Source organism: Salvelinus namaycush, chromosome 6 (genome assembly GCF_016432855.1).
Source record: "Salvelinus namaycush isolate Seneca chromosome 6, SaNama_1.0, whole genome shotgun sequence".
In the NCBI taxonomy this organism is placed as follows: Eukaryota; Metazoa; Chordata; class Actinopteri; order Salmoniformes; family Salmonidae; genus Salvelinus; species Salvelinus namaycush.
The window spans coordinates 26,371,039-26,387,522 of record NC_052312.1 but is presented as its reverse complement, the minus strand read 5'-3'; the positions used below and the strand labels follow the sequence as shown (position 1 = coordinate 26,387,522).

At 42.3% G+C, this 16,484-nt stretch overlaps 1 protein-coding gene across 1 annotated transcript in view; it reads left to right on the top strand.

Annotated features, from left to right (window-relative positions):
* Window positions 1–6,548: 6,548 nt before the first annotated feature.
* The window catches only part of sepsecs (Sep (O-phosphoserine) tRNA:Sec (selenocysteine) tRNA synthase), a 36,352-nt gene continuing 26,416 nt past the window's right edge, over window positions 6,549–16,484 (top strand). The window contains exons 1-5 of the mRNA XM_038996283.1: window positions 6,549–6,627; window positions 7,026–7,150; window positions 10,971–11,125; window positions 11,254–11,372; window positions 14,049–14,207. Coding sequence (XP_038852211.1) covers window positions 7,037–7,150; window positions 10,971–11,125; window positions 11,254–11,372; window positions 14,049–14,207 — 547 coding nt within the window. The 5' untranslated portion in view covers window positions 6,549–6,627; window positions 7,026–7,036. The remainder of the gene's footprint in view (window positions 6,628–7,025; window positions 7,151–10,970; window positions 11,126–11,253; window positions 11,373–14,048; window positions 14,208–16,484) is intronic.

Genomic DNA, 16,484 nt, shown 5'->3' with positions numbered 1-16,484 from the left:
AGTACATAATGTTACCAAAGTTACTACTTTATATAAGGTGGAGCACATTGAGAAATGGTTGGAGCTTAAGGTAATGAATGTAAAGAACATAATATTCTACAGACCCTATTGATATATGGTGCTATTTCTTGAGGGACTATGGTCTAAATACCCAGCAGCTCTTTCTACTCCACCCATTCCATTTGTCCCAATCCAATACAGTGTAGACCAATACATTACATATTGGCTTATAGAGAAAAAACTATTATGTGTTGATGTAAAAGTTGGGTTGGGAATACTCAGTATATGGTGTCATTTCATGGGGCTCTGAATAATACAAAGTGTTGCTGGCCTTTTACTGTGGTCAAACAGCTTAAAATGGGGTGCCTGGACACTATAGGATAAACAATTATTTGTGCCAATGTAAAAGTGGGGTGGGGAGTACTCCGTAGGGTCTGTGGAATCTATATTATGGTGTCATTTCACGGGGGCTCTGAATAATGCTGGCCTTTTACTTTGCCCATTACATTGGGTGCAAATAGGCCTACCAATGAGAACTTTTTAAAATATCTACCACTTCTTTCTGAGTGGGTGGAGTAGAAAGTGTTGCTGGCCATATTAACCTCAGTCCCCCATGAAATTACACTAAATAGATTCTGCAGATCCTACTGGTTTTACAAGGTTTTAAGCTTGACCGATACAGCAGACTGAGGAAATTAAGCTTGTATTGTTGTGAATACTCAGTAGGGTCTGTGGAATTTATAAATGGTGTTATGTCATGGCGGACTGAGGTCTAAATACCCAGAAACACTTTCTTCTCCATCCACTTCATTCATGCAATACACTTGCATCTTATCTACCAACATAGACAGGGCTCTAACTCCTCTAGCTCCACAATGAAATAGGGTGCAGGCCAGGCAGCAGCAGGCTGTTAGCCAGCTGTTAGCCAGCCTGCCAGCTTAGTGGAGTCTGCCACTAGCACAGTCAGTGTAGTCAGCTCAGCTATCCCCATTGAGACCGTGTCTGTGCCTCGACCTAGGTTGGGCAAAACTAAACATGGCGGTGTTCGCCTTAGCAATCTCACTAGGATAAAGACCTCCTCCATTCCTGCCATTATTGAAAGAGATCGTGATACCTCACATCTCAAAATAGGGCTACTTAATGTTAGATCCCTCACTTCAAAGGCATTTATAGTCAATGAACTAATCACTGATCATAATCTTGATGTGATTGGCCTGACTGAAACATGGCTTAAGCCTGATGAATTTACTATGTTAAATGAGGCCTCACCTCCTGGTTACACTAGTGACCATATCCCCCGTGCATCCCGCAAAGGCGGAGGTGTTGCTAACATTTACGATAGCACATTTCAATTTACACCCCAAAAAATGAAGTTTTCGTCTTTTGAGCTTCTAGTCATGAAATCTATGCAGCCTACTCAATCACTTTTTATAGCTACTGTTTACAGGCCTCCTGGGCCATATACAGCGTTCCTCACTGAGTTCCCTGAATTCCTATCGGACCTTGTAGTCATAGCAGATAATATTCCAATTTTTGGTGATTTTAATATTCACATGGAAAAGTCCACAGACCCACTCCAAAAGGCTTTCGGAGCCATCATCGACTCAGTGGGTTTTGTCCAACATGTCTCTGGACCTACTCACTGCCACAGTCATACTCTGGACCTAGTTTTGTCCCATGGAATAAATGTTGTAGATCTTAATGTTTTTCATCATAATCCTGGACTATCGGACCACCATTTTATTACGTTTGCAATCGCAACAAATAATCTGCTCAGTCCCCAACCAAGGAGCATCAAAAGTCGTGCTATAAATTCTCAGACAACACAAAGATTCCTTGATGCCCTTCCAGACTCCCTCTGCCTACCCAAGGACGTCAGAGGACAAAAATCAGTTAACCACCTAACTGAGGAACTGAATTTAACCTTGCGCAATACCCTAGATGCAGTTGCACCCGTAAAAATTTTAAACATTTGTCATAAGAAACTAGCTCCCTAGTATACAGAAAATACCCGAGCTCTGAAGCAAGCTTCCAGAAAATTGGAACGGAAATGGCGCCACACCAAACTGGAAGTCTTCCGACTAGCTAGGAAAGACAGTACCGTGCAGTATCGAAGAGCCCTCACTGCTGCCAGGACCTAGGATCAAGAGAGACACTCAAGTGTTTTAGTACTATATCTCTTGACACAATGATGAAAATAATCATGGCCTCTAAACCTTCAAGCTCCATACTGGACCCTATTCCAACAAAACTACTGAAAGAGCTGCTTCCTGTGCTTGGCCCTCCTATGTTGAACATAATAAACGGCTCTCTATCCACCGGATGTGTACCAAACTCACTAAAAGTGGCAGTAATAAAGCCTCTCTTGAAAAAGCCAAACCTTGACCCAGAAAATATAAAAAACTATTGGCCTATATCGAATCTTCCATTCCTCTCAAAAATTTTAGAAAAAGCTGTTGTGCCACAACTCTCTGCCTTCCTGAAGACAAACAATGTATACGAAATGCTTCAGTTTGGTTTTAGACCCCATCATAGCACTGAGACTGCACTTGTGAAGGTGGTAAGTGACCTTTTAATGGCGTCAGACCGAGGCTCTGCATCTGTCCTCGTGCCCCTAGACCTTAGTGCTGCTTTTGATACCATCGATCACCACATTCTTTTGGAGAGATTGGAAACCAAAATTGGTCTACACGGACAAGTTCTGGCCTGGTTTAAATCTTATCTGTTGGGAAGATATCAGTTTGTCTCTGTGAATGGTTTGTCCTCTGACAAATCAACTGTACATTTCGGTGTTCCTCGAGGTTCCGTTTTAGGACCACTATTGTTTTCACTATATATTTTACCTCTTGGGGATGTCATTCAAAAACATAATGTTAACTTTCACTGCTATGCGGATTACACACAGCTGTACATTTCAATGACACATGGTGAAGCCCCAAAATTGCCCTCGCTAGAAGCCTGTGTTTCAGACATAAGGAAGTGGATGGCTGAAAACGTTCTACTTTTAAACTCGGACAAAACAGGGATGCTTGTTCTAGGTCCCAAGAAACAAAACAAAGAGATCTTCTGTTGAATCTGACAATTAATCTTGATGGTTGTAAAGTCGTCTCAAATAAAACTGTGAAGGACCTCGGCGTTACTCTGGACCCTGATCTCTCTTTTGACGAACATATCAAGACTGTTTCAAGGACAGCTTTTTTCCATCTACGTAACATTGCAAGAATCTGAAACTTTCTGTCCAAAAATGACGGAGCAAAAATTAATCCATGCTTTTGTTACTTCTAGGTTAGACTACTGCAATGCTCTACTTTCCGGCTACCCGGATAAAGCACTAAATACACTTCAGTTAGTGCTAAATACGGCTGCTCGAATCCTGCCTAGAACCAAAAAATTGGATCATATTACTCCAGTGCTAGCCTCCCTACACTGGCTTCCTGTTAAGGCAAGGGCTGATTTCAAGGTTTTACTGCTAACCTACAAAGCATTACATGGGCTTGCTCCTACCTATCTTTACGATTTGGTCCTGCCGTACATACCTACACGTACGCTATGGTCACAAGACGCAGATCTCCTAATTGTCCCTAGAATTTCTAAGCAAACAGCTGGAGGCAGGGCTTTCTCCTATAGATCTCCATTTTTATGGAATGGTCTGCCTACCCATGTGAGAGATGCAGACTCGGTCTCAACTTTTAAGTCTTTACTGAAGACTCATCTCTTCAGTGGGTCATATGATTGAGTGTAGTCTGGCCCAGGAGTGTGAAGGTGAACGGAAAGGCTCTGGAGCAACGAACCGCCCTTGCTGTCTCTGCCTGGCCGGTTCCCCTCTCTCCACTGGGATTCTCTGCCTCTAACCCTATTACAGGGGCTGAGTCACTGGCTTACTGGTGCTCTTTCATGCCGTCCCTAAGAGGGGTGCGTCACTTGAGTGGGTTGAGTCACTGACGTGATCTTCCTGTCTGGGTTGGCACCCCCCCTTGGGTTGTGCCGTGGCGGAGATCTTTGTGGGCTATATTCGGCCTTGTCTCAGGATGGTAAGTTGGTGGTTGAAGATATCCCTCTAGTGGTGTGGGGGCTGTGCTTTGGCAAAGTGGGTGGGGTTATATCCTTCCTGTTTGGCCCTGTCTGGTGGTATCATCGGATGGGGCCACAGTGTCTCCTGACCCCTCCTGTCTCAGCCTCCAGTATTTATGCTGCAGTAGTTTATGTGTCGGGGGGCTAGGGTCAGTTTGTTATATCTGGAGTACTTCTCCTGTCTTATCCGGTGTCCTGTGTGAATTTAAGTTTGCTCTCTCTAATTCTCTCTTTCTCTTTTTCTTTCTCTCTCTCGGAGGACCTGAGCCCTAGGACCATGCCTCAGGACTACCTGGCATGATGACTCCTTGCTGTCCCCAGTCCACCTGGCCGTGCTGCTGCTCCAGTTTCAACTGTTCTGCTGCGGCTATGGAACCCTGACCTGTTCACCGGACGTGCTACCTGTCCCAGACCTGCTGTTTTCAACTCTCTAGAGACCGCAGGAGCGGTAGAGATACTCTTACTGATCGGCTATGAAAAGCCAACTGACATTTACTCCTGAGGTGCTGACTTGCTGCACCCTGTACAACTACTGTGATTATTATTATTTGACCATGCTGGTCATTTATGAACATTTGAACATCTTGGCCATGTTCTGTTATAATCTCCACCCGGCACAGCCAGAAGAGGACTGGCCACCGCTCATAGCCTGGTTCCTCTCTAGGTTTCTTCCTAGGTTTTGGCCTTTCTAGGGAGTTTTTCCTAGCCACCGTGCTTCTACACATGCATTGCTTGCTGTTTGGGGTTTTAGGCTGGGTTTCTGTACAGCACTTTGAGATATCAGCTGATGTAAGAAGGGCTATATAAATACATTTGATTTGAATTTGATTTGACTTGGACCTCCTGAGTGGCGCAGTGGTCTAACATGCTGACCAGACCGGACACGTCGCGTGCGCGAGCGTGGCAAAATAAATGTTGAAATCCATGTTATTAAATTATTGCACCCACACTACTCACGTGCGCCAACGAGTGTCTGTGTTGCCAAGGGCTAAAATAGAACTCCTTTCTATTTCTGACGCAGATCGTGCTGCAAGTCCTGCCTCTCCCATCTCCTCATTGGTTTATAGAAGCAGGTACTCACGTGCCATCTCCTCATTGGTTATACCCACGTGAGTGATTGAAAGACGAACTGTTTTGCCGGTAGCCGTGGTAATACTATGAAAGTGTAGATGCCAATCACCATATAAGTCCAAAGATGAAAAAGCCTGGAAGGAGGAGAAATGACTAGAAACGATTCGGTTGGCCGTTTTATGTGTGGATTAATTGGCGGAGTAGATGAGTTTGTGCATTTCAGGTAAAATAACAACTCAATGTTTATATCCCTTGACAAATTAGCTAGCAACAGCAAGCTAGCTAAATATGACAAATTAGCTATTAAGTGCAAGCTAACTAGCTAAATTGCCATACATGTTTAATGCTTTTCTACCTGTCCCCAAATGAATGTCATTGGTTCAGAGTTTGTTTTGCTATTTTAACCTGTGTGTCGTAGATCGTGTTTGTTTTGCTATTTTAACCTGTGTGTCGTAGATCGTGTTTGGTGTAGGGGAACAAAATAAATTAATGCACGCAGCCGGTTTGGGTTCGGTGTAAGGCACTGCATCGCAGGGCTAGCTGTGCCACGAGAGTTACTGGTTTCGAGTTCAGGCTCTGTCGCAGCTGGTGGCGACCCATGGGGTGGTACACAATCAGCCCAGCATTGTCCAGGTTAGGGGAGGGTTCGGCCGGCAGGGATGTCCTTGTCCCATTGTGCACTAGCTGACACGGTCTCCGACACATTGGTGCTTCTCTGTTAAGTGGGTATTGTGTCAAGAATGGTTGGGTTGTATTTCGGAGGACGCATGGCTCTCGACCTTTGCCTCTCCCGATTCTGTACGGGAGTTGCAACGATGAGACAATACAATACACTGTAGGCCTATACATGGCATATTGGCTTATGTAAAAAAAACAAAAAAAACATTTATTTACAATTTAAACATAATGAATGTCAACCAGGCTATGGATAAAGTCACCAATTTTGTAAAATGTGTCAGTTAAAGTTCATGGTCAAACTCACTCTAGGATACATTCATTTGTTTCAATTAAATATTTCATCAAATTTGTCAGTAAAACATTTGTGGTCTGACATTGTCATTTCAATCTGTCATCAAATAAATCCATTAAATTAGTGATGGGCACCGATATGGAAAATCTATGTCCATATCAGTAGCATTTTTTCGATTCGATATTGATATTTAAATATAATTTCTTTTACTGAAGCACCAATAATCGTTTTTGCTCTATAAACCAATGTATTCCATATACAGTGATTCGCATTGTGGCCATTTATTTGACATTGGAACATGTTTTAAATATCACATGTAAGGCAAATGTCACTTAAATATGAACAAATACGAATCATTGTTAATGTTCCGACAATAAATGTTTTTTACTATTACGTGGGACTTTATTTAGGACGTTAACGAAATTCTGTGACCCGGAAGTACTTTCTTTTTAGTGTTGCTGACAGAGAAGGAGATCTCTAGCGACTGGTTCGTGACAGGGAAAATAGAAAGAAAGGTAAGGCAGATTAAAAAGATAAACGCTACAATAACCAGTTGCCAAATCAAGATTTTCAATAACGGTGCTGAGCGTCACTTGGATTCGTCGTTCTAGCCTACACACTACACTCAGATTCTGGATTAGTCGTCGCATAGCTTCGTCCCGCTACTAGCCATTTAAGTTACCATTTATATGAATAAGTTTGACTTACAGATAGCCATCTGTAACATAAAAGTAAAGTCTAAATTGTTAATGTAAATGGTCATTTAAATGGCTAGTTGCGCGACGAAGCTAGTCGTCGCATAACGTTAGAAGCAGGTTGTACTTTGTACTTGAGTTTCGTGAGGAACACGTTCGCTAAAGTACAAGTTTATACTGACGAATTGCATATGTTAATCTACCCATCTATTTGACAGCAATTGTTGAGATGAATAGTGAAAACTTTTCCATAAGTGAGAAGATTGTGTCGCCATCATACATTCGCCAGGGGTCACAGGCACGTCGCAGTCATGAGCAACTGATTAGACTGCTTTTGGAACAGGTATGATCCGATTTACAGACCTTAGAATTCTCTGAATAGGGACGACGTTCAGCCTGCTGCACAGACCCTATTGACGACCTAGTCTAGAGCGCCTAGTTAAATTCTGTTTAAGAGCATTTTTAAAAAACTATTTAAATGGTTAATACTAAGACGTATGTGATTATTGAACAAATGTGTGAATTTGCTTAATTTACTATCATCCTAAATTAAGATATTTAATTATTTTACCATATCTAATTAATGTATATTACTCTACTTTCCATGATGTGGACACTAAATTACACAAACGGACGTTTTGACCACATCGAATTGGGGGGAATTACACATCCTTTTTACCTCCGATTGGTGTTTCTATTTGTATATTTTATGGATCCCCATACTCTTCCTGGGGTACAGCAAAATTAAGGCAGTTTATACAATTTCAAAAACATAACAATATCTTCACAGATTTCACAACACACTGTGTGCCCTCAGGTCCCTACTCCACTACTACCACATATTTACAGTACTAAATCCATGTGTATGTATAGTGCGTATGTTATCATTGTGTGTCTGTGCCAATGTTTGTGTTGCTTCACAGTCCCCGCTGTTCCATAAGGTGTTTTTTTCTGTTTTTTAAATCTAATTTTACTGCTTGCGTCAGTTACTTGATGTGGAATAGAGTTCCATGTAGTCATGGCTCTATGTAATACTGTGTGCCTCCCATAGTCTGTTCTGGATTTGGGGACTGTGAAGAGCAGGTGATGGTAATCTGAATCAGGGTTAGTTTGGCAGCTGGGGTGAAAGAGGAGTGATTACGATAGAGGAAACCAAGTCTAGATTTAACTTTAGCCTGCAGCTTTGATATGTGCTGAGAGATGGACAGTGTACCATCCAGCAATACTCCCAAGTACATATATGATGTGACTACCTCAAGCTAACTGAACAGTAGTCAAGTTGCGACAAAACTAGGGCCTGTAGGACCTGCCTTGTTGATAGTGCTGTTAAGAAGGCAGAGCATCGCTTTATTATAGACAGACTTCTCCCCATCTTAGCTACTACTGCATCAATATGTTTTGGCCATGACAGTTTACAATCTAGTGTTACTCCAAGCAGTTTAGTCATCTCAACTTGCTCAATTTCCACATTATTTATTACAATATTTAGTTGAGGTTTAGGGCTTGTTTTGTTCCAAATACATACTTTTAGTTTGAATTTATTCCTTGCCACCCACTCTGAAACTAACTGCAGCTCTTTGAGTGTTGCAGTCATTTCAGTTGACGTGTATGGTGTTGAGTCATCCGTATACATAGACACTCTGGCTTTACTCAGTCAGTGGCATGTCGTTAGTAAAATTTGAAAAAAGCAAGGGGCTTAAACAGCTACCCTAGGGAATTCCTGATTCCAACTGGATTATATTTGAGAGGCTTCCATTAAAGAACACCCTCTGTGTTCTGTTAGACAGTAACTCTTTATCCACATTATAGCAGGGGGTGTAAAGCCATAACACATACGTTTTTCCAGCAGCAGACTATGATCGATAATGTCATAAGCTGCACTGAAGTCTAACAAGACATCCCCCACAATCATTTTATCATCAATTTCTCTCAGCCAATCATCAGTCATGCTGAAATTCTGAATAGCATTGTATCTGGTCAAACACAATTTTTTCCAGAAGTTTACGATGGGTTGGTAACAGGCTGATTGGTCGGCTATTTGAGCCAGTAAACGGGGCTTTACCCTTCTTGGGTAGCTGAATTACTTTAACTTCCCTCCAGGCCCGAGGGCTCACGCTCTCTAGTAAGCTTAAATTGAAGATGTGGCAATATTGTCTGCTATTATCCTCAGTCATTTTCCATCCAGATTGTCATTGTTGCTAGACAACAATACTTTTTTCACCTCTTCCACACTGACATTATGGAATTCAGAAGTACAATTATTGTCTTTCATAATTTGGTCCAATATACTTAGATGTGTAGTGTCAGCGTTTGTTGCTGGCATGTCATCCCTAAGTTTGCTTATCTTGCCAATGAAAAAGTCATTAAAGTAGTTTGCAATATCAGTGGGCTTTGTGATGAATGAGCCATCTAATTCAATGAATGAAGGAGCTGAGTTGGCTTTTTATTTATTTAAGGTTCCCCAAAGCTTTTACTATCATTCTTTATATGATTTATCTTTGTTTCATAGTGTAGTTTATTTTTATTTAGTTTAGTCACATGATTTCTTAATTTGCAGTACGTTTGCCAATCAGTTGGGCTGCCATTTGCCTTTTGCCTCATCCCTTTTGCCTCATCCCTCTCAACCATACCATTTTAAATTTCTCATCAATCCAAGGGGATTTAACAGTTTTACAGTCATTTTCTTAATTGGGTGTGTGCTTATTAGTAACTGGAATAAGTAGTTTCATAAATGCGTCAAGTGCAGCGTTTGGGCTGCTCCTCATTACACACCACAGACCAGCAAATATTCTTTACATCATCAACATATGAATCACTACAAAAAAAACATTTTTACAAAAAGATTTTCAAATCAGGTCATGCTAGAAAAAGTCCCTGCTAAAACAGACTGTAGGTCTGTCTGCTGCCTTTTTCATTGGCACAGCCTAAATGGCAATCACCAAATGAGGGGACTATTGCAAGTGTGGTTAAACAATTTTTTTGAACATGTTGTCAAGTCTTCATTCTGCAATCGAGACGGGAGTAACAGCAACCTAATTTTGTTGACAACAATTTATATAAAACAGTGCTACTGTGCCGCTGTTTTTACAGATTTATAAACTCAGCGGAGAACGTGCTGTCCATTCCGCTCCATTATAATCTAGAGGTGTGTTTCTTTAACACGCGCATCCAATCCCTTTGATGAGAACCTGTAGTAATCTCAACTATTCTCTTTGTGCCAATGTATATAGTAGATGGCCAATGCGAAAAAGGAAACCAAACACTTTTTTTTGACTGGATAATGTCAACGAATCATCACCTTACAGGTAGTTCTACATAGTGGCATGGGGTTGGCTTTCATTTGAGTAATAGCTTCACTGTCATCTGTGTATTTGTTTGTGTACCTGATTTGAATTTGCCATTTAGGTTAGATGGACCGGCGCGTATAATAAAATAAACGGTACCAAACTAAATATATGAATCTGTTTAAAGCAATCGATTTAGTATCATCTTGATGACTATAAACTTTTTATATTAACATCCCCAATCTGAGGTTAAAAGGATGTGTAATTCCACTCAATTCATGTGGTACAAATGCAAGCTTGCGTAAGGTAGTAACACAAACTGTCCACGTTAGGGAAATTAGCCAATGTAAAATAATCTGACAAAAAAAATCTAACATGTCAATTTAGGATGATAGTATATGTTGTCCACTCACAAGCTATTGCAACAATTACACCTATTTGTCAAAAAATGTAGAGTGTTTAAAAATCCTCTCAAACACTATTTAACTGGGTCCTCTAGACTACAGCTCCATAGTATGTACAGCAGCTTGAATGTTCGATGGCACTACTAGTATTGGACAAATTCAGGTAGGTCCCTCCCCGTTTCATTCTTTTTACTGCCGTTTGGTTCTTAAACGATTTCCGTTGCAAGACGTAATGAAACCAAACAGAAACAAATGAGGGACCTATCTAAATGTATCCAATAAACTCATTTTTATTGCATAACGCAACAGTTTGGACTAATGATAACATCCATGATGTGAATGGAGATGGAGTGCACAACAACCATAACTTAGATGGATACTACACATACATTTGTATACAGTTCTATTTAGCCTACATAATTCAGGTGTTGTGGCTGAAGCATGTACCTTGTTGCGTATCCTCACTACCTTATAGGGCAAATGTCCTGAGGAGGGATGGAGCGAGAGCACAATAGAACTCTTCCTGAATGAACTGGCTGTGATGGACAGCAACAACTTCTTGGGAAATTGTGGCGTTGGCGAGAGGGAGGGCAGAGTGGCCTCTAGTCTGGTGGCCCGACGACATTACAGGTTATCAGCTGTTACTTGTAGCATTTTCAAAATAGACAAATTTACTTTAGCTTTGCTAAATTCCAAGTAGCCTTCAGTTTTGTCATACATGTCATGATCATGAGATCTGTGTTTATTGCTTTACACAGGTTAATCCATGGGATAGGACGATCTGGTGACATTGCTGCAATTCAACCCAAGGCTACAGGTTCCAGTCTGCTGAACAAGCTGACTAATTCAGTTGTGCTGGACATTTTAAAACTTTCAGGTGTGTAACTAAGTTTCCATTCAGCCTACTGATAAATTGATGGGGGGGGGGGGGGGATCGATAGTAAGCCAACATATCACAATATTATTGTAGACAATATTATATCGATACTTTCACTCCCAAGTATCTATTTGTTTATTTATTTTTTAATAGTATGATTATTATAAACTCGGCACTGTCAACTGTGTTTATTTTCAGCAGACTTAACATGTGTAAACATTTGTATCAACATAACAAGATTAAGCAACTGAGACATAAACTGAACAAGATCCACAGACGTGTGACTAACAGGAATGGAATAATGTGTCCCTGAACAAAGGTGGGGTCAAACTCAAAAGTAACAGTCAGTATCTGGTGTGGCCACCAGCTGCATTAAGTACTGCAGTGCATCTCCTCATGGACTGCACCAGATTTGCTAGTTCTTGCTGTGAGATGTTGCCCCACTCTTCCACCAAGGCACCTGCAAACTCCCGGACATTTCTGGGGGAAATGGCCCTAGCCCTAGCCCTCACCCTCTGATCCAACAGGTCCCAGACGTGCTCAATGGGATTGAGATCCAGGCTCTTTGCTGGCCATGGCAGAACACTGACATTCCTGTCTTGCAGGAAATCACGCACAGAACAAGCAGTATGGCTGGTGCATGCTGGAGGGTCATGTCAGGATGAGCCTGTGGTAAGGGTACCACTTGAGGGAGGAGGATGTCTTCCCTGTAACACACAGCGCTGAGATTGCCTGCAATGACAACAAGCTCAGTCCGATGATGCTGTGACACACCGCCCCAGACCATGACGGACCCATCACCTCCAAATCAATCCCGCTCCAGAGTACAGGCCTTGGTGTAACGCTCATTCCTTCGACGATAAATGCAAATCCGACCATCACCCCTGGTGAGACAAAGCCGTGACTCGTCAGTGAAGAGCACTTTTTGCCAGTCCTATCTGGTCCAGCGATGGTGGGTTTGTGCCCATAGGCAACGTTGTTGCCAGTGATGTCTGGTGAGGACCTGCCTTACAACAGGCCTACAAGCCCTCAGTCCAGCCTCTCTCAGCCTATTGGGGACAGTCTGAGCACTGATGGAGGGATTGTGCGTTCCTGGTGTAACTCGGGCAGTTGTTGTTGCCATCTTGTACCTGTCCTGCAGGTGTCATGTTCGGATGTACCGATCCTGTGCAGGTGTTGTTACACTTGGTCTGCCACTGCGAGGACGATCAGATGTCCATCCTGTCTCCCTGTAGCGCTGTCTTAGGCGTCTCACAGTACGGACATTGCAATTTATTGCCCTGGCCACATCTGCAGTCCTCATGCATCTTTACAGCATGCCTAAGGCACGTTCACGCAGATAAGCAGGGACCCTGGGCATCTCTCTTTTGGTGTTTTTCAGAGTCAGTAGAAAGGCCTCTTTAGCGTCCTATAGCTTGTTCTCCATCTTCTTTTTAAGTAGTGAGCAAACATGTTTTCAGCACTTTTATTTCCATGACTTGCTGCAGCAGACATATACAGATCAATATGTTTGGAACATCAAATCGCAATAAAATTGCAGTATCGATTTGAAATATCTATAGAATATTTTATTTTATCTGCACCTACAGTGCATTCGGAAAGTATTCAGACCCCTTGACTTTTTCCACATTGTTACGTTACAGCCTTATTCTAAAATGGATGATATCGTTTTTTCCCCCATCAATTTAGACATCATACCACCCATAATGACAAAGCAAAAACAGTATTCAGAAACTTTACTCATTACTTTGTGGAAGCAACTTTGGTAGCGATTACAGCCTCAAGTCTTCTTGGGTATGACGCTACAAGCTTGGCACAGCTTTATTTGGGGAGTTTTTCCCATTCTCGGCATATCCTCAGTTAAATAAAATAAAGATCCTCTCAAGCTCTGTCAGGTTGGATGGGGAGCGTCACTGCACAGCTATTTTCAGGTCTCCAGAGATGTCCGGGCTCTGGCTGGGCCACTGAAGGACATTCAGAGACTTGTCCCGAAGCCACTCATGCATTATTGTGGCTGTGTGCTTAGGGTCATTGTCCTGTTGGAAGGTGAACTTTGCCCCATTCTGATGTCCGGAGCAGGTTTTCATCAAGGATCTCCCTGTACGTTGGTCCGTTCATCTTTCCCTCGATCTAAGAGAGCAAATATTCTATGCCAGGCAAAATCTCACATTAGCTCATTGTTATGGAGGTATCCCCCAAAAATCTATAGAAAACCGCTTAAACGTGAATGCAGCACCTTTGCTGTTGTTCTGGCTGTTTTGTTTGACGTGACTGTCATAGCCAAAGTTGGCTAGCTAGCAAGCAAGGGATAAGAACGTTGTCAGCCATCATGGCAACGGAAAATTTAGAACGAATGACTGGGTTGCTTAACGACTGTCTCGTCTCTGGTAACCTACTAGAACGAACAACCAGCCGGCATGGGTAGCAACCCTAGATTTGTGTCAGGACTATATCTTGTGGAAGTATGAAATAGTATCAATAAATTCATCAAAATAATGTTATGTCAATCATTGTTTGAATATGTTGGAGACCTGTTGTATTAAAGTAATAATGCCCTCAAAGCCAGTGTTTGGAGGATATATTGGCACGGTTTGGCGGCCAACAAAAATAATCCATGCCAATATATCCTCAACACCGGCTTCTCGGGCATTATCACTTAATTGTGTGTGTTTGCAGGTGTGCGAAGTGTGGCCAGTTGTTTCGTAGTTCCAATGGCAACAGGGATGAGCCTGACACTGTGCTTCCTAACACTTCGCCACAAGAGACCAAAGGGGCGCTACATCATCTGGCCCCGCATTGACCAGAAGTCCTGTTTCAAAGCCATGATCACTGCAGGTTAGGCACTAACATTAACATAAAAGTATGTTCTGCTCTTAAAACTATCCATCAAGAGTTTATTGTACTCTACATTCATGCTCTGATTTGTTATTCTTGCAATAGATTTACCTATCAGTTCAGTTGGGTTTGAAAAAATGACTTCTCTTTTCTAAGAGCTGCTTGTAGGGTCTAACTTTTGCAGAGTGTGACATGCTCCCATTAATTACAATGAAACCTGGGCATGAGCAGCATGGGTCAATGAGAGGCTCGCCCTGCTCAGCACAAAATTACTCTTGGTTTCTTTTTTCAAGAATAAGTCTCACGGCTAGGGTTGCACATTTTGGGAAATATTCAGAGGTGGAAACTTTCCGTGGGAATATATGGGAATTAATGGGTTATTAATGGAAATATATGCAAATTAATATTAATACCATTTAAATGTAGATGTTTTTTGCATTGGATATATTTACCATATCATATGGAGACAGAAACATAAACCTTTTACCTTATAAGTAGACATAATTGCGAATTATTAAATCCTTCCAATATAAATAAAAGTTGACTCTTCACATGGGATAATTTCACTGAACAACAAAAGAAAGAGAATATTGAATGATCCCCAATGATCCATCTCATCTCCCAAAAACATTTTCAACATAAAGCTGTAAAATGATAGTCTAGAAACTAAAGCTTTGGTTGTCTTCCTCTCAGGCTTCCATGTCTTCTCCCTGGACCACCTCAATGTCCACTTCTTGAACATCAGACTCTGAGGCCTCATCTTCACTGTCATTTTCTAACCTTGTTGAGGATGGCTCCTTGTCAGGCTCAAAAAGCCTCAAATTTGCCCGGGTGGGCACCAATTTTTCAACCCTTGTATTGGTCAGCCTGTTGTGTGCTTTGGTGTGTGTGTTTCCAAACATGGACTAGTTGCGCTCTGAGGCAACTGATGTTGGTGGGAATTGGAGGATGATGGAGGCAACATGGGAAAGAGCCTCAGATCCACAAAGTCCCTTCCACTAGGTGGCTGATGAGATGTTGGCACGACTGCCATATTGCATCTCCATCCCAAAGCCCTTGCTTGGAAGTGTACTTCGCCAGACTGCCAAGAACCTTGCCCTCATCCAGGCCAAGGTGGCGAGACACGGTAGTGATGACACCATAGACCTTGTTGATCTCTGCACCAGACAGGATGCTCTTGCCAGCATACTTGGGGTCCAACATGTACACTGCGTTGTGTATGGGCTTCAGGCAGAAGTCTTCACGCTTTTTGATGTATTTCCTCTGCTTGGAGCAATAGTGAAGTGGGCAGGGCAGTATGGATTTCTTCTCTTACATTCAGAAGCAGAGTCTGAACATCAGACAGGATGGCATTGTCTCCCTCAATCCGTGCAATGGCTACTGCTATAGGTTTCAAGAGTTTCAGGCTGCTTACCACTCTCTCCCACAATACATCATCCAGGAGGATCCTCTTAATGGGGCTGTACATATCGACCGACTGTGATATGGCTTTTCTTGGAGAGACTCCTTCCCCTCCAGGAGACATGTCAAACATGATTACAACACTATCCCAACGGGGAAAAAAATGTCAAACATGATTACAACACCATCCCAACGGGTGTTGCTGGGCAGCTTCAATGTGGTGCTCTTATTCTTCTCACTTTGCTTGGTGAGGAAGATTGCTACTGTAACTTGATGACTCTTCACATACCTAACCATTTCCTTGGCTCTCTTGTAGTGTATGCATTGTTTTCAGTGCCATGATGTCCTTGAGGAGCAGATTCAATGCATGAGCAACACAGCCAATGGGTGTGATGTGAGGGTAGGACTCCTCCACATTAGACCAAGCAGCCTTCATGTTCGCAGCATTGTCTGTCACCAGTGCAAATACCTTCTGTGGTCCAAGGTCATTGATGACAGCCTTCAGCTCATCTGCAATGTAGAGACCGATGTGTCTGTTGTCCCTTGTGTCTGTGCTCTTGTAGAATACTGGTTGAGGGGTGGAGATGACGTAGTTAATTATTCCTTGCCCACAAACATTTGACCACTCATCAGAGATGATTGCAATACAGTCTGCTTTCTCTATGATTTGCTTGACCTTCACTTGAACTCTGTTGAACTCTGCATCCAGCAAATTAGTAGATAAAGCATGTCTGGTTGGAGGGGTGTATGCTGGGCGAAGAACATTCAGAAATCTCTTCTAATACACATTGCCTGTGAGCATCAGAGGTGAACCAGTTGCAATCACAGCCCGAGCAAGACATTCATCAGCATTTCTCTGACTATGTTCTTCCATTG